At 39.8% G+C, this 18,534-nt stretch overlaps 1 protein-coding gene across 1 annotated transcript in view; it reads left to right on the top strand.

The window, feature by feature from the left end:
• Nucleotides 1–18,534, top strand: part of IGF2R (insulin like growth factor 2 receptor) — a 61,244-nt gene that overhangs the window by 37,443 nt on the left and 5,267 nt on the right. The window contains exons 27-43 of the mRNA XM_030021887.2: nt 812–1,018; nt 2,003–2,133; nt 2,840–2,937; nt 3,797–3,933; nt 4,561–4,751; nt 5,410–5,536; nt 5,918–6,040; nt 7,066–7,328; nt 9,574–9,786; nt 10,708–10,857; nt 11,929–12,090; nt 12,618–12,825; nt 13,227–13,373; nt 13,821–14,055; nt 15,054–15,190; nt 16,221–16,335; nt 17,262–17,408. Of these exons, the coding sequence (XP_029877747.1) occupies nt 812–1,018; nt 2,003–2,133; nt 2,840–2,937; nt 3,797–3,933; nt 4,561–4,751; nt 5,410–5,536; nt 5,918–6,040; nt 7,066–7,328; nt 9,574–9,786; nt 10,708–10,857; nt 11,929–12,090; nt 12,618–12,825; nt 13,227–13,373; nt 13,821–14,055; nt 15,054–15,190; nt 16,221–16,335; nt 17,262–17,408 (2,791 nt within the window). The remainder of the gene's footprint in view (nt 1–811; nt 1,019–2,002; nt 2,134–2,839; nt 2,938–3,796; nt 3,934–4,560; nt 4,752–5,409; nt 5,537–5,917; nt 6,041–7,065; nt 7,329–9,573; nt 9,787–10,707; nt 10,858–11,928; nt 12,091–12,617; nt 12,826–13,226; nt 13,374–13,820; nt 14,056–15,053; nt 15,191–16,220; nt 16,336–17,261; nt 17,409–18,534) is intronic.

Genomic DNA, 18,534 nt, shown 5'->3' with positions numbered 1-18,534 from the left:
TGCTTACAAGCTACTGCTCTGTAGCCCACAATTACTTTGCAGGATGCTGGTGACAAGAATTGTGGTTTTGAAGGGAGGGAAACTGATGTCTTGTCTTGAACTTGGTACCAACTTGTTGGATGACTGAAGTAAGCGTAATAATCATATGATGCAACCTGATTTTTTTTAAAAGCTTCAAAATATTGAGCAAAGGGTCACTTTGCTGCTGATCAAGTCCTCAGTTTTAAAGTTACTGATGTATATCAGCTGATTAGACTCATGAAAGTAGAATTTTCCCAAACCTTTTTTGTATACATCTTGGTAGACACGTAAGCTGTAGCTAATATTTCCTGTGGTCAATTATTTCCTAACTCGGCAAATTTTATAGCTGTTAAAAGAAGATGCAAGACTAACATCTAGGACAACTTTTGCTTCGGCCTTGTAACCTCACTGTTCTTTCCAGATAATTAAGCAAGTGCTGGACTTGGTGTCTCTGGTTCTGTACTTAACCTTCAGCGTGGCTGAAGGAAGAACCTGTGAGGCCACTTTGAGGTAGTTTTTCAACCACAGTGTGACTTTGCATCTTGCTTTAGTGGTAGTTATAAAAGAAATGTTCCATTTGTCGCTTCGTCTCATAGTTCTAGATATTGGTGACTTCCTGAAACGACCTGCTTAGCTGGACTAAAATGGTCCTTCAGTGTCACTACCCTAAAGTGCCAGGTACTCATTTTTGTGGTCTTACTTGTGCCAGTAAGCCTTAATTGTCCTAAGTGTATTTGGCATGGCTCATAGATATTAAATTATATTTTAAATTCTGAACTTTTCTCTAAAGGAGAGGATTGCCAGGTGAAAGATCCGAGGTATGGTCATGTTTATAACCTGAAGCCACTTTCCAATAAAGACATAAAAGTGAGTACAGATGAATATGACTACTACTTCAGAGTTTGTGGAGAAATAACAGAACCTTGCAAACCAGAGGCTCACACTGTGTCATCATGCCAAGTAAAGAAGACGGACAATACTTTCAGAAAAGTAGCAGGTATAGCACTTGATTGGAAGGAACTTAGAGAATGGGAAGATTAACCAGGGTGTAATTGAAGCTACTGTGTGATTGTCGTGGTTTAACCCCAGCCAGCAACTAAGCACCATGCAGCTGCTCACTCACTCCCCCTCACCCAGTGGGTTGGGGGAGAGAATCGGGAAAAGAAGTAAAACTTGTGGGTTGAGATAAGAACAGTTTAATAGAACAGAAAAGAAGAAACTAATAATGATAATGATAACACTAATGAAATGACAACAGCAATAATGAAAGGATTGGAATGTACAAATGATGCACAATGCAATTGCTCACGACCCGCCGATCAACACCCAGCTAGTCCCCGAGCGGCGATCACCCGCCCCCACTCCCCCCAGTTTCTATACTAGATGGGATGTCACACGGTATGGAATACCGCTTTGGCCAGTTTGCGTCAGGTGCCCTGGCTGTGTCCTGTGCCAACTTCTTGTGCCCCTCCAGCTTTCTCGCTGGCTGGGCATGAGAAGCTGAAAAATCCTTGACTTTAGTCTAAACGCTACTTAGCAACAACTGAAAACATCAGTGTTATCAACATTCTTCTCATACTGAACTCAAAACATAGCACTGTACCTAGCAACTAAAACATAGCTACTAGAAGGACAGTTAACTCTATCCCAGCTGAAACCAGGACAGTGATACAAGAGGGGTTCTTGCTAATCTTGTACATCTTATGAGATAAAGCACCCTACCTCTTTTGCTTGATGTGCAACTAAAATGTCATGTATTTAGTTATCTTGACACACAATTAGGAATGAGCTCAACCTTACTGTACTGGAGTAGTACTCATTCAATAACTAGGTCACAAGTTTTAGAGGAAGGTTGAGGTCTTTCTATCAGTACTTTATTATGCATGTTATTGCTGTCTATGTAACCCAGTTGCCAGAGGCATTACTGCAGTCGTGTATTCACTGGACTAGGTGCTTACTTTTCTCAACTCTTTGCTTCTAGGCTTGCTTACAGAAAAGCTGACTTTCAAAAATGGTTTAATAATGATTAATTACACCAGTGGAGAAAAATGTCATAAAATATATGAAAGATCAACTGCCATATTATTCTATTGTGACAAGACTACATCTGAGGTTAGTTTCAAAACATATGCTTCCTGACGTACTGTCTCCCAGAATTGCCCTCTTAATGTGTGGGATGGTAAGGTGAAGAACATGAACTAGCTTCCTTCAGGGACTGCCTAATCATTTACAGATTAGGCAGGAGATTGAAAGGTCCTGTGAGGGAATAAAAGATGAGGAATGTTTTGGATTTCCTATTTAAGGAAGGTACCTTTGTCATGCCCAGGAAAGTCAGGGCATGTTGTTCCTTTTAAGGGATGCCTGCCATTAGCAAAGCTTTTGGAGATGTTGGGAAGGGATGTTCTCCCAGAAATAATGGCAGTTTCTTTGTAAGAAATAAAAGGTAGGAGAATGAATCTGCAGGAAAGCAGGTATTACATGGCCACACCAAAATAAGCTGGTTACTTGCTTTTAGTATCTCTCTCTGCACTTGTGCTTTCCTTCCTGTTTTTAAACAATGGTGCCTAAAGTTAATTTTGCTCTTCCCTTTATTTCATGGAAGAGGCAGAAGCACCTAATGGCTGCCCTTTTATCAGAAGTGTGCAAGTGGATAAACTCAGGTTTGGGAGAAGTCATGCTTTTCAGAGGCATAGTGTGGCTCTGAGATAATATGTAAATAACAGGTTCTTGGATCTTCTTGAAGCAAGACTGAGATGTTTTGGTAGCTTTGGTGTGTCTAGATGAGAAAATAAATTCCCTTTGTATTTTGTTCTTTCAGCCTGTATTTTTGAAGGAGACTCCAGATTGCACCTACATGTTTGAATGGCATACTCAGTATGCTTGCCCACCTGTTAAATCTACTGAGTGCTCCTACAAGTAAGTTGTTTCCTCAAACTTGAAATGGAGCTGTATGATGACAGAAACAAATACAGCCTTACTGCAACTCAGTGCAATACTGCCACTTTAGCTATTGTGTTTTGACTTAATCAGTTACCAGCCAATGTGGCATTCAATGCCACAGTGTATTTTAAGTAACTTCTGCAATTTGTACTTCCTAAAACTAATTTCACTAATTTCACCGAAGAAAAATACTTCCTTTTGAGCCTCTTCTGGGGAATAAGCTTAGTATCAAAGTAAACCGTTGGGTACGCAGTTATTGATGATTGAACTCTGAGTATGTTAGGTTGTTACAAGTGTCTAGTTATTATTTAACTACAGCTAATTCAAGCAAAAATACAACTGGAACTTCCACCAAACAAAGTTCCAGGAAAAATATAATCTATTTCTGTCACAACCAAGTATTAGCTGATTAAAATTTGGTAAGTGGGGTCAGATGTGGCTAGTAATTGGCCCAGAGTTTTAACATCTGGCATCATGATAAGTTTCTACCCTAAGGTAAAAATGATCCACTGTAACTGTGCATTTGTGCTTGCCATGCACTGAAAGCCTGCATTCTTCAATGAAAAGTTAGAATTAGTCTTGCATTGGCTGAGGGCTGTGTGCATGTGGACAGTTACTGCGGGGATGGCTGGTGCAGTGATATATCTCTGTACTGAATTTGAGGTTTGTAGGGAGTGATGAGTCTGGTGCAGATTTCTTTTCCAGCATGATACTCTGCTTATGGAGTTATTAGGTTAAAAGTTATTGTAGTAACTTAAGAATTGTAACTTAGAATTACTTGATTTTTTTTTTTTTTTAAATGCCTCTTAATTTGAATCCTTTGTGTTTCTTACAGGGATGATGAAGGAAACTTCTATGACTTTTCATCTCTGACCCGGCATAGAGAGAATTGGGAGGCAATTGCTTTATCTGCTTCTGCACAGAAATACTATATTAATGTCTGCAAGCCCTTGGTACCATATGGTGCTGCACGTAAGAGCAAAATAAAAACATATTCTCACTGTAGCTAGGGGAGGCGAGTGGTAGGCCAGTAATGCTGGCTGTTGTTCAGAGTGAAAAAAATCACAAAGCAAAGTATTTGGAGACAGTGGTGTAATTTCAGCACCAGAGGGAAAGGTAGATTGTGGGCCTTATTGTCATCCGCTTGGCAGATGAGATTCACTAGAAGCTCTTATCTTCTCTTGGTAACTTCAGCACTCTAGCTCTTCCATTGTTATCCAAAGTCTCCTATAGCTCTTAAAGATTAAAGTAATCTTTTGGTGCAAGATGTTAACTTCAGAATTTTCTCTGTGGCACCTTCTGACTGACTCCATGTTTTGTGGAAGACCAGGTCACAGACTCTAGCCTTTCACTCTGTGTAGTAGTCTGCTTCCCCAGTAGCGGCTGGCACTTACTCTGCATGACCTTGAGTGAAGTGAGGTGGTTGCTGCTCCTTGTGATTTTTGGGGGAAAAACCACCCCAATGAGTATGTTTTGGACAGTGGCTTGGAGATAGATCAGCCATGACATACCTGAAAGTAGAGTAGTGGAGTTTTATTCTAGGCAAGTAAGCCTTAATAACATTTGGAGTAATAACGCAGTTTTTGTTCATCTGTATAGGTTCCTGTCCTTCTGATGCTGCTGCTTCCCTCATGGAGGGTGCAAAATGTACAAGTCTTGGGGAAGTGGCTGATGGCCCACGGTGGGAAAACGGTATTTCTATTCTGAAATATATTAATGGGGAGCAGTGTCCAGATAAAATTCGCAAGAAAACAACAATATTGCGCCTCAAGTGTGATGAGAGCAAAATTGTAAGTGAGCCCCTTCTGGCGGGGTTTTATGTTTTCATGAGTTGTTCATACCACTGTATGTGTAGGGAGTATGGTGGGCAGTTCTTATCCATTCCCTAATTGTCTGTAGTTGGATGGAAGCCAGTCTTGTAAGCAGACTGGCTTATAAGTACTTGAACTTTAGATGCTGAGCAGTTTTTAAGTGATCTTTTTGTACACTTTGCTAGCACAGATTTTGTCATCTGTAGTAGCTTCACATTGTCTGTTTGCGTCTTGAAGGTGAATGTATTGCAGGTTGGGAAGTCTCTCAAGTAGGAAATAATGCTATTGGCTGTGTAGTTCTTAACTCTTGCACATCTGTATGCCTTGCCACAAGTACTCTTCTATTTGGTGAGATGTCTTACCCTCACCTTCTGCATTTTCTGTTGCCCAGCTAGGCTGCCTTTAGCTCTCCTCTCATCAGTTTTATTGCTCCTGATAATGTACTGTTGTGTATTTGAAATAGTCACAGTTAAATACTCTATCCTTGCGTTTATTCATTGGACCATGATGGTCTGTTAAGTCTTAGAACTGGCACTCAAATTGAGCTAAGCTACAGGCTTCAGAGATAACCCTGTGGCATGAAATCTTACAGTATCACTCTGTAGAGATGTCGCTCTCTCCACTGTTTCATGTTTAGGAATCAAAGCCAGAACTTATAACGGCCATTGAAGATTGTGAATATACCTTCTTATGGTTCACTGCTGCTGCGTGTCCTCTTAAAAGCAATGTGCAAAATGACTGCCGGGTAACCAATCCTGCAACAGGTAAGGACAAGGCCTCAGGATTTTGTATGTGGAAGAGGCTGCTGGAAGTGGCACTACTGTCTTTGTGTTCTTGAGGGACTTCATTAGAAAAGGGCAGTCTGACGCATCCTCTGGATAGTGACTAACAAGTTTATTGGTGGGTAGAAATATCTTGTAAGCTACTGCAATGTCCCTTGGAACATAAACAGTGTATAGTTCTGCAACTAGTTTTACCTCTAATTATTAATATGAATTAGTAACTGTTTGCCTTTCTAAGCTAGCAGGCAAGTAGAGGCTGGTTGACCTTCCTACTACATTAAGTTACTGAAAGCTTGTAGTAGAAAGAAATGTCTCGATTTTGAATCTGAAAAAAAATTAAATTATTCCCTGATCTGCCTACAGGCCACCTCTTCGATTTGACGTCGCTAAAGCGAGAGTCTGGCTATACCATCAGTGATTCACACAACAGAAAAATTGAGTTGAACGTTTGCGCTGAAGCTAAAAGTTCATGTGCTAATGGAGCTGGTAAGCATTTTATCCCCTCTGATATTGTAATTGCGGACTATAGAATACCCAAAGGAAATAACTTATGCTCAAGTTTACAATAAAACGCGAGGGGCAGGTTTTACTGCAAATGTGGAAAGAGTGAAGAGCACAGCTGTGTGACTGAATTGGCTGGAAAAAGATCCTAAAACTGTTCTAGGAAATGAAGTGACGTATTCCTATCAAACTCCATTCCTAAACTTACATGGGCTCACTTCCAGTCCAATCCCTCTAGGTCCGAATGGGTGGGTATTCTTTTGGACATGAGGGCAGGAGTGTAGATGCTTCTACTGCACCTCTTGACTGTTGTGAAAAGGAAGAAGTTGCAAGCTTCCAGCGAGAGTGAGCTGAGCACAAAAATTGCTCTGTGGTGATGTATTGCTGTAATGCATCTGCACTGAGCCTTTGCTCTGCACTTCAAACCCTTGCCAATCCTGTTTCTAGCTTTCTGTTCTGTTTTGGATGCTTCTGAAACATCAGTAGAAGTTACCTTGTATTTTAAGCTGCTTACCAGCAGGCTGAATTGCTAGCTCTTCTGTCAAACTGAATATGAGATGATATTTAAGCATCTTAAATACTAAAATAGGAGTATCGCTTGTGAATTAAAAATTATTTTTGTGTAGTTAGAAGAAAATACTGGATTGATTTGGTACTTAAGAGGCATCTTAATAAAATTATATATAATCTGGCTGACATTTTGCGTTAATCTCTTGGTTTTCAGAGAAGTGGTAACCAAACACCGTGCTTTGTGATTGCTTAAATGTGTATAGATGCAGTACATTCTGCTGGTTAATGAAGTATTAAAGACAATATTTGGTCTTTGTTTCACTGCAGTTCAGCTCAGTTTAATGGCAACTCCGGATGGTGTGAAAAAGCCTATCTTTCATAGGAAAATTAAAGTGAGACTAAAATATTAAGTTTCCTGCTGTTCATGTTGTAAAGCACAATTTTGAAGGGCAATTACATCAGACTTGATCTGGTTTGTTAATTTTTCTTTTTTACTTTAGCTGTCTGCATCACTGGTGGTCCAAAACCAATTAATGCTGGAAAACTGAGTAAAACTTTAACTTATGAAGATCAAGTATTAAAGCTTGTCTATGAAGATGGAGATCCTTGCCCCACAGACCCTGACCTGAAACATAAAAGTTATTTTAGCTTTGTATGCAAGTCTGATGCTGGAGATGACAGCTGGCCTGTTTTTCTGTCTTTTGACGAGCAGACATGCACTAGTTACTTCTCTTGGCATACTTCTTTGGCTTGTGAGGAAGAGGTAAGAATTACTTCTACAGAAAACACTTGTAGGACTAAATTTCAGCGGGGGTGTTGCGGTTTAACCCCAGCTGGCAGCTCAGCCCCACTGAGCTGCTTGCTCACTCTCCCCACAGTGGGATGGGGGCGAGAATCAGAAAAGTGAGAAAACTCATGGGCTGAGATAAGGACAGTTTAATAGGTAAAGCAAATGTCGCACAGAAGCAAAGCAGAACAAGGAATTCATTCCCTGCTTCCCATGGGCAGGCAGGTGTTCAGCCATCTCCAGGAAAGCAGGGCTCCATCATGCATAATGATGACTTGGGAAGACAAACGCCATCACCCCAAATGTCCCCCCCTTCCTTCTTCTTCCCCCAGCTTTACATGCTGAGCATGATGCCATATGGTCTGGACTATCCCTTGGGTCAGTTGGGGTCAGCTGTCCCAGCTGTGTCCCCTCCCAGCTCGTTGTGCCCCCCCCCCCCCCCCCCCCCCCCCCCCCCCCCCCCAGCCCACTCCCTGGTGGGGGGGGGTGAGAAGCAGAAAAGCCCTTGGCTCTGTGTGAGCACTGCTCAGCAAGAACGAAAACATCCTTGTGTTACCAGCACTGATTTCAGCACAAATCCAAAACATAGCCCAATACTAGCCACTATGAAGAAAATTAACTCTATCCCAGCCAAAACCAGCACAGGGTGTTAGGCATAGTAGTAGTGTATGTTTTAAATTCCTTGAGGGAAGGGTGTCTTCCTGTAGTACAGAACCCAAGTTCATATAGAAGTCCTCAAATACTTTTCTTACTGACTTTTTCAGCAGTGATGAAAAATACTTGGCAAACTTCTGGTCTGCATTGTGAGCCAAGTTAAAACTTTAACACTTCAGAATAACCCCTCTGTGGTACCTACTTGGCTGCTTTTCTGTACAGCTCAAATGGAAGCCATAAGTCATCATCTTGGGAATTGATGGTGAAGATCCTCCAACACAACAGGCCAACAGAGCTTAGGTTGAATTCAGGACAGCAGCATCTCTGTGCATGGGGATAGTCTTTGTTTCTAAGCAAGTGACTAGAGGCTAGGCAAATGTATGATCAGTTTGCTCAGTGCAAAAACTGATAGCATGAATTTAGGATCTGCCTCTGCTGTATAACACATACTGTAATAATGTGATTTGGTCAACTCTAGATGAACTGGTGTTCCGGACAATACTTTGAGCAAGTCTGACTTTAGTTAATTTTAGCCAGTTAAATTGTGACCAGTAGTGGGTGCACAGAGTAAAAGCCAGCAATAGGAATAGAAAGCTAAATGAGCTATAGAGTGAATTCACATCTTTTCTTAACACCTGAACATTACCTTTTGTGAATCTGCCTAATCATTCTTTTCGCTGCCTTGATTACTTCTAGTGTGACCATCATTCTCTGTGACAAGTTGTTTTTCCTCCTCATCACTGTCTTAATACTACCATAGCTCTCGCTTCCATTTAGAAAAAAACATTTTCCAGTTCTCCTTTCCCCTGACAGGAACTGTCACATGTCCCCTCCTTCTTTTCTAAGATTTCTGCTACACATAGCTCTGGTTTCTTCTTCAGTAGTATGTACCATACTGCAATACAAATCAACAGCCCCTAAAAACATGGTTTTCTAGCCTCATTTGTGCATTTCTGATCACTTTTCACAGGGTATCTATCCACAGTGACCCTTGCTATTTCAGTGTGGTGATAGCTAGGTAGCAGTGATGATTATTTGTCCTGAAATTAAATGGTAATTTTGTTAGCTGCTCCTTATCTAATATCTAAACAATAGACTTCCCAGATTCCAGGTAGGCTGTCAGTAAGCTTATGTGCTTTAAGAATGCATGAAATTAGGTTCTGAGGAAACACAGTGCTCAAGCCATCAACTTGCAATACAATAACTTTACATTGTTATAACCAAGCTTGTTTATCGGAGTTGGTCGAATGATCTGTGGGAGATGGGGAGAGGAAAGGACTGTAGGATCTGCTGATCTTTTGAAGACACATTGATTATGTATGCTGGAGTATGCATGCCAGAGCTTTACATCTTGGTATTGTTCTGATATGGATTCTATTCCATAAGAATGTTTAAATGATTGAGGTTTTTCATATGCAGCTTTTAGGTGCTTAACAAATGCCACTTTACTTAAGTTTGAAACATTTAAATGTAGCCACACTTCCGGCCCTACAAAGGACAGGATGTTTGTCAATAAATCAAAGCAAGTAATAAAAGAGTAAGAGCAATAAAATGTACTTTTTTTTAGGTGAAGTGCTCAGTATTGAACGGCAGTTCCGTTATCGACCTGTCTCCTCTGATCCATCGCACTGGGTATTACGAGGCGTTTGTGGATGAAGATATAACAGATGTTTCTCCAGACTTCTACATCAACATTTGTGAGCCTCTCAATCCTATCAAAGATGTCAATTGCCCACCTGGAGCAGCTGTTTGCATGGTTCCTGTTAATGAATCACCAATAGTAAGTACTGTGCCTGGAATCACTGAAACTTGCTTTTCCCTGCTAGTTTAAATTGGTATCCCTGCCTAGAGACTTGGTTTGCACCAGAGGCTTGACAATGGGTTAAAGAAATGGTATACAAAACTAAAATCTACCCTGCAAAACTCCCTTTCATCCCTTTTTCCCTACAAAGAAGTATTTTCCTACACTGAACCCCAGTGATTTTTTTGGGTGTCAGAAGATTCCATACCATGACAAATATGAAAAATTACTACAGAGAATTTTTTCGTGTAGTGCTGCGTGCCAAATACGGAGACTGGGAAGCAGGATGCCTTAGTCTGCCATTCTGTGGCATAGAAATAGCATGCTTGATCGCATGATAGCCTGTTGCAATATGAAGCAGGATATGTCCTAGCATGCTCCAAAATGCATTTAGTACTTTCATGAAAGAACTTGACAGCTGCATGAATAGCAAGCCTGTGACAGAATGTTGGTTAACTTGTCTGTGTTAATACCTTGAGAGTTGGAGGCTCCTACCTTTTGAGGTCTTGTCTGTGAGCTGTAGAAGATGAACATAAAAAGTTGAGATTGTTTTCCATGATCTTCCATGTTGATCTAGGGACCTCACTCCATTGTTAATACTACGCTATTTTTAGGTGATGTGTTGGTATTTTGGCACAATGATTTAAAGAATAGTCTACCTGTAAGATGCAGAACCTCCCTGGCTTTTGTCAAGCTTACTCAAAGAGTGTTTTGAGCTGCTCAACTTGTGTTTTGTTAGGATTGAAGTATAACAACTATTCTTTGAGTATAGAATGCAGTTTTCAAAAGTGCAATAGTTGAGTTCCCATGTAAACCAAACAGATGAATCTGGATCTCTGGGCTGATCTGAAATCTAGGTGTGTCCCATATGTCTCTTAATACATATTTTTGCTTGTGTAGGATATTGGTCGTGTTACTGAACCTCCCAGGTTAAATGAGGCAGTAAATGAAGTTTACATCACTTACAACAGCACTACTCCTTGTCAGATAAACAACAAATTGAACTATACTTCTCTTATTGTATTTCACTGCAGCCAAGGAACTAGTCTGGTAAGACATCTATTAAACTTATGTTGATATTGGAATGCAATGAGAAGTGGATAGTAACCAGTGTTAGCTTTGTTTAAAACTAAATCAAGGATTTGTTTCTAGCTTGTAAGGATGGACTTGTTTCAACAAGGAATATACTTAATATTTGTATTCTTAACCAGGTAAAATTTCATAGAGTGCATGAACTTTAAGCTTGAGAGCAGCAGGTTCTGATGGTTTCAAGGATCAGATTCCACTGAAGTAATGTAGCGATAACTTATTGCTGGCGTTAAACTTAATGCTGTATTGCACCTTGTCTAGGTCCAGAAGCTTGTACTTGTACCACAAGCTAACACAAGAACCAGTGTAACTGTTTGTAAAGCTATTACAGTGAAATGTTTCCCCTGTGTTGTAAACCTTTCCATAATCATACACAGCTTTAAAAATTTGCATTTAGATACTTACGTTTTTATTTTGTGTTGACACATGAACACTAAATTGAGGTTGTATGGTGGTGTGAATCTAACACTTCTTGAATTTTTTGGATGCTTTAACAAACTGTAGAGAAACACTTAAGTATGATGTTTGACAAACTAGAGCTTGTTGAAGATGCTCAGTGGAACCTTTTTCCATCAACATGGGGCATGAGCTGAAACTCTGGGCAGCTCTGAATATTATACAGGCCATACTCATATTTTTATTTAAAATATGACAAAGGAAGCAGCATTCTTTCTAAACCTTAACTCAGTGAACTTTCTTAATGTTCTCTACTGTGGAGAAATACAGCACTCTCACACTTTTGTTGCTGCTTGCAACTAAGCTGAACATCGAAATCTTGACCCTAGTTAATAGGAAAGCTTGTATACTTCAATTACTGCTTTGACTGTGTTCTGGAGCTAGGTAGAACATACTTCACTTGTAGCTTTTTTGGTACTGGTTTTAATATGAAGGCATGATGTGTGTCCTACAGCCCATAAAGTCTAGCCTTGGTAATAACTGAGGCTCACTGTTGAGGTGGGGGGGAATGCAGAAAGAACAACACACTCTCCAAAAATTAAACCTAATGTATCTTGCTGTGTTCTTTGGTAACAGGGCAAGCCAAAGATGATAAGGAAACTTGACTGCAGTTTTGTGTTTGAGTGGGAAACTCCGGTTGTGTGTCCTGATAAAGTTAAAACTTTAGGATGCTCTGTGACTGATGAACAGCTACACTATACTTTTAACCTGACGAGCCTTTCTGGAAGATCATTCGAGGTAATGCCTTCTGGTGGTGTGATTTTTTTTTTTTATTTTTTTTTTTTTAATTGCTTATTGCTATCAACATTTTAAAACTGAAGCAGAGGTTTCTTTTAAGCATCCTGGGGTGCGAGACAAGACTGAAGCATGTACTGCAGCTGTGGTCAGTGTTGATATTTGTTTGGCCTCTGACAGAGGGAATAATATTAGAGGGAATAACATTAAAAACCTAATGTTTTTGAGAGGGAAATTCATGGATATACTGTTTGGGAATGGCAGGAGAAATCTTTACCTGTGGCAGAATCCTGAACATGAAAACAAGTCTGCTGAACAGACTATAACCTTGGTCCTATGAGTGTACTTTATCTGCAATTTTGCCATATTAAGGAAGGCCAGACGTGCAGAATTAGTTCTCTTATTTTCCTCCTGCATTATGCAAGTACTGCATGAGACTTGGTTTATAAAGCACTCATGTGGTTCTTTGTAAGTATTGACTCTAAGCTCTGAGGCAGCCTTGTTTGTGATGCTTCTGGATGTCCACACAGGTATTTTCTGGATCCAACAGTTACCATGTTGGTGTGTGCAGTAAGGCAGCAGACTTGCCCCAGGGAAAATGCAAAGATGGGGCAGTGTGTCTGATATCTGAAAGTGGTGTGTCATCTTTTGGAAACATAAAGGAAATGAAAATGGACTATAGCCACCAGGATGAAACAGTCATCTTGCAGTATACAGGAGGTGATCGGTGCCCTCCAGGTGAGACTGAAGCAGACCCATTCTTTATGTAAAAACTTGTCAGCTTTTTTTACCCTTAAAATATGAGGTTTTGTTATGATAGGAGGGAAGCAACATCGGTTTTGCATACGTTAATAGAAACATGTAGTTTTGTTAAATCACATGCACCATGCTAACCTGCAACATCAACACGTATCTCCTAGAAAAGAGAATGCGACTTTTCTATAGGGATGATTGTAGCTAATTGTACACTACATCCTAGTTTTCTAATTGGGTTTAGACTCAATGTTCCAGTATTTCTGTTGTCTGCCTCTGCCTATGACTTTTATTTAGTATTGAAGTACAGGCTTTGGATATTGTCCTGAATATGGATATGCCTGCTATTCTACTGCGTGTTAAGAGGATATACCTTTCCTTCTCAGTGACTGAAAAGGGAGAGCTTTGTGTGTTCCCCTTCAAGTACAAAGGGAAGACCTATGAGGAATGTATTACAGAAGAAAAGAATAGACCATGGTGTGCTACAACTGAAAACTACCAGGGAGATAGAAAGTGGGGATTTTGTGGTAATGGTAAGAACTTCCTATACTTCATGTGCAAAGATCTGAGCTAACACTGGGAGTTAGCCTTTATGATGCCAGGCAAAAGACCTCTGGTGCAATAGAGTGGAAGCAGAGGGGTAGGAGTGGGCAAGACAAGGAATCTATGGGACAAACCTGACTTTACTCAAGTGAGTGAGCAAAATATTTCTGAAAGAAGAAGTTCAAGTCATAAGCGATGACTCTGCTTTGATGGAGATCAGTCATTTTGGAAGGAACACTACTTTCTAAAAAGCATGAAAGCTAACATAGGGAATAAAATTGCTAGGTGGAGCGTTTGTGCCTCTTTGCTATCTGAAACAATACCTGATTAAAATTTTTGTTGATACTGCACAATTGCTACACTAAAATCCATACATGCCTGAAAGCCTCTTGCAAAGTATTTTTTTTTTTTTTCCCCCCAACCTTCCTCCCTTATAGCAACTGCAAGAAGGGAATCTACAATTATCTTCACATGTGATGAAAACGCTGGTGTTGGGAGACCGCGCCTTCTGAGTGAGACACTTGGCTGTGCTGTGACATTTGAATGGAAGACTCAGACTGTTTGTCCTCCCAAGAAGATGGAGTGCAAGTTTGTCCAAAAACACAGAACTTATGACTTGAGAATGCTCTCTTCCTTGACGGGCTCATGGATCTTTTTCCACAATGGGAACTCGTGAGTAATGAGCAACTCCCAGGGAGCAGCTTGCTAATCAATACAGTTGAAGTTGTAATATGGCATAGTACTTCTTTTTGGTCCCTGTTCATAGTCTGTTTAAATTGCTGACAGTGTCTTAAAACTGTCAACGCTTAACACCGCATGTAGACAAAAAACCAGAAAGGAACCCATTTTATCTGAAGAGGATGAATAATTACTGCCTGCATCCTCACTGCTTCCCTCTATTGGTAACCCTTTTTAAAGGATGAATAAGTCTAAACTAAAAGCTTTTTAAAGGCTTTCTATTTAAACTGCTGTCTTAAAGTAATTTTGTAGGTTAAATGCAATTTTTTTTTTATTCTAATCGCATTGAACAAAAATCTTAATGACTTAGTTGCTGTCTTTTGAGTCAAGTGTGTAACTTTTTGTCTAAAGTTTAAGCAGAGCTTTCCCCCCTGCCATTCCTCTAAGTATCAACTTAGAGGAAAATATGAATGGCAGGAAGTCATCAACCTCTCCAGCCTCCCCACTCCAGCTAGCAAATAGAAATGAACTGGCAAGGATGAGAGCATCTAATTCTAAACTTATGATAAACCATGGGGTAGCAAAACTGTTTCATTCACTGCCTTGCTACTACTTCCTCTGTTCTAATAAAACTTAACTGGTATAGCTCTGAAGAGATGCTGAATTTAGGATAGTACTATAACCTTCATAGCTGAAAAAACTTTTGGGCATTTCTTGACTCAGTTCCAATTTCTTGTTTTGACCTAGGTCAAAACTAACTAGTGAACTAATCTGGTAAATGATCAATTTTTTTGCACAGAGTCACTTACTTGAAAATGATGGTTAGAAGTAATCTGCTAAACCTTAGTACATGCTTTATTCTGTCAGCTAATTAGAGTATTTAATTTCTTTGAACATGGCTAGCTTCCCATGAGGATTCTAAAGTTTGTCTCACTATGTCAATTTAGCCTAAATTAATTTTAAAGAAGTTTTGTCTACCATGTTCTCTATAGGTACTATGTGAATCTCTGTCAGAGGGTACATGAAGGACCCACAGGCTGCTCGGAAAGAGCCAGTATTTGCAGGAAAAGCAACAATGGAGATGTTCAAGTTCTTGGACTTGTTCATACACAGAAGCTGAATGTGACAGGTAGAGTTAATTTTTTGTTCCTGTATAGAGCTAGAGATGGTTAAATCTTACAATCTAGCTATAGTGGTTCTTAAATTATGGTGAAGCCTTTATTTTGAAATATCTTTACCAGTGAATATTCTGTTTAAAAACAAAACCAGTAAATGCTACTACTCAAACTTAAAAGTGGTGTTAAGCCATAAGACGACATTGGATTAAATAAACAGTGTTGTCATTAAAGCTGTAAGAAGTGAATTGTCCATCTGAACATGAAGAAATACTTTTTTACTGTGAGGGTGATCGAGCACTGGCACAGGTTGCCCAAGGAGATTGTGGAGTCTCCATCCTTGGAAATATTCAAAAGCTATCTGGATATGGTCCTGGGCAGCTGACTCCAGGTGACCCTGCTTGATAAGGGGGGTTGGACCAGATATGACCTTCAGAGGTGCCTTCCAACCTCAACCAGTCTGAGATTCTGTAATTGTGGGAGGGGGAGTTATATTTGTTCATCCTGTTTTGAAAGACTTGTTCTATGTCCACTAACTTCTTCAATTAAAGCAGCATGTGAAAGATGACTAATTGGCTTCACTCTTGAGGAATAAAAAAAATCTCAACCTTACTCAAGTTTTCAGTTTAAAGAATATTTTTTTTAAATTGCTGCTGAGTCTGTGAAATTGAGAGAAATTTTCGATCCAGCTACAAAAACAATGGGATGTATTACATGTGTTTATTACCTGAGTTTGTTTATAAATGGGTATTTCCTCTTATGTTTAAAAAATGTTGTCTTAAATGTAAACTTTCATTATGGCAATACTGGTGACCTGAACACAGGGTACGATGTAAATAAAAAGGTGTTTGAGGAGTGATTTTTAAATGATCATCAGTGTGAAGGCCTCAAATTACTGAAGTGCTGTAATTGATATAGGGTCTATGGGGGGGGGGGGGAAATCCTAGAAGGTAATCTAAAATAATGAAGTCTGGAGAATGAGCAAAGGGAATTTCTGACAGTTGCTTACAAAAACCTTGAGTGTCACTATTTTTTCTCTTCTAGGTGATACAGTGTATATTAGTTATTCCAGTGGGCAGGAATGTAGGAAAAACAAGAAAGTAACAACAATTATAGAACTGAAGTGTGCAAAAACAGTTGGCATGCCCATGCTGCAGAGGTGAGTTACAAGTTAACATACCACTGATCTTCATGGTTTATTCCTTTGTACCTCTCTAGTAAACTGTAAGTCTCAAGACAGTGACTGTCTGTTCTGTTGGACAGTCCCTAAGATAATCCTTGGTCTGTACTTGTAAGACATGGATCTTCTGGAGTTTCTGCACCTGTTCCCTTCCATAAATAATTGTATTCTGTATTTATCTTAATTTCTGGGCAAAAAAATTAAGCATTGTACTTCCAAATTAGATCTGACAATGGCTGGGATGTTGTTTTCAATGTCAGTTGTAATACAACCACTCTTTGCTCAAAATCAGTTTAGTAGAGAACACTTACTGTAGGTAAGTGATTGAGCTAATAAAATATGGTTTATTGTTGCCTCAATACAGATTATTTAACTAGAAGTTGTCCAAGGTGAGGTATATATGCACGATCACAAATACTAAGAAAGCTTGATGGCTTTTTGCTCAGTCTTGTTTTGGTTAACTGTATGTTGCTTGTAGAATTCTGAAACTGAGCAAGATGCTCTGTATGAAAGAAAAGAACTAGGCAGCAAAATCTGACTAGTTTATACTCCTTGTCCTAGTTAAACGATGTGCAGCACATTAAACCTGCCAAGAGCAGCCTGACATGTTTGTTAGCTAAAATATTCTGATAAAACCCTCTGATACACTGTGTGACTTCTGGAAATTTTGAAGTAGGAAGTTCAAGTGCAGCCAGGTCTTTTTAGGTCTTGGAACTGCAAAAAAGTGCAGTGCAACTCAAGTAGCTTTTTGAGTGCTACTTGACAATTTCAGCTTACTTTTGGCATGATGCTTAGACAGCACATTCCCACACAGGGGTTAGCAGCGATGTGTCTTCCCTTTCTCAAGATACTAAGCACTTTTTACTGTTCCCTAGAATCATGAGTTGTGTCTGTTTATTTGGTAGGATTGATGAAGAAAACTGTGCTTACTACATCACTTGGGATACACGTGCAGCTTGTGCTGTGAAGCAGCAGGAGGTGGAGGTGCTGAATGGAACAGTTGTTAATCCTGCAACTGGGAAAAACTTCTCTTTAGGGGATGTTTATTACAAGTAAGTAAAAAAAAAAAAAAACCAAACACCACCCCCAACGAAAACAACAAAACCCCAACAACAACCAAAAACCACAATACCATAGAACTATACTGCAAAAAAAGAAATTCACTGGTGTGAATATTCTGTTGCCTTAACAGTTCTTAGCTGTCAAGTGGAAATAGCACTAATTCACCTTGGACCAATGACCGACTTAAAGGCCTGATTAATAGTGCAGCTCACAGCTGGGCCTATAGCTTTGAGCGTGTCCACGTGTACTCAAGACTAGTTTAAAGCCTGTGCATACTCACCTTGATGTTAGATCTCTTTATTGTGGGTTATTGATCTTTTCCATAGTGCGTAGACATTAGTTCAGTGCCACAGAACTTGATTGAGATTGAGAGGCTAGAGTACTCCTTGGCTTTTTACATAACACCTCTTTTCCTGCTCAGACAATCTATATGAAAGTAGGAACCCATGCTTCAGAAGCCTTAGAAGGACAGCTCTGGAGGAATCATAGAATGATCAAGCATGACTGAACTCAGGAAAGGGAGGGGAAGACCAGCAGTTACATTGACTGTGCTACACATTGCACATAACTCTGGTCCAGAATGTCTTATAAACTACTATATTTAATGTCAGTGCTAGTGTTATGGAGGGAAATCTGCCCATACTAGTGTTATGGGAAGAATAAACTCTGCTTGCAGGGCACAAACTATTAGCGTGCAGGATTGGAGTACCTGTGTAGAAGTGTTGTGAATAAACCTGCTGTGCGAACATTGTGATAGCATTGCAAGCATACAGAAAAAACAAAAATCAAACAGGCCTGGATGAAGGGGGAGAGGAAGTCAGGACAAAAACTTGGTGTAATGCGAGATTAAAGGCAAGTCATATTTGAGCAAGCTCAGCCTTCAAGCAGGTGGCTAGAACAAATAGCTCTGAATCTCAGAGCATTCTCACTCTGACCAGCAGTGTGAAGGGATACAATTGTAAATAGTACTTAGGTAACACTTAAGGTAGAACTAGTTACCCTTCTGGAGAAGACAGCTAAGCTATGCTATTTATCATAGCTACAGAGCACACAATATGGTTCTTATGGTCAGTAGGCTAGCTTGTATATGAGCTGCTGAATCATGCTTTTGTCTCC

This window comes from Aquila chrysaetos, chromosome 8 (genome assembly GCF_900496995.4).
Source record: "Aquila chrysaetos chrysaetos chromosome 8, bAquChr1.4, whole genome shotgun sequence".
In the NCBI taxonomy this organism is placed as follows: domain Eukaryota; kingdom Metazoa; phylum Chordata; class Aves; order Accipitriformes; family Accipitridae; genus Aquila; species Aquila chrysaetos.
This window is presented reverse-complemented; position numbering and strand designations above follow the sequence as displayed.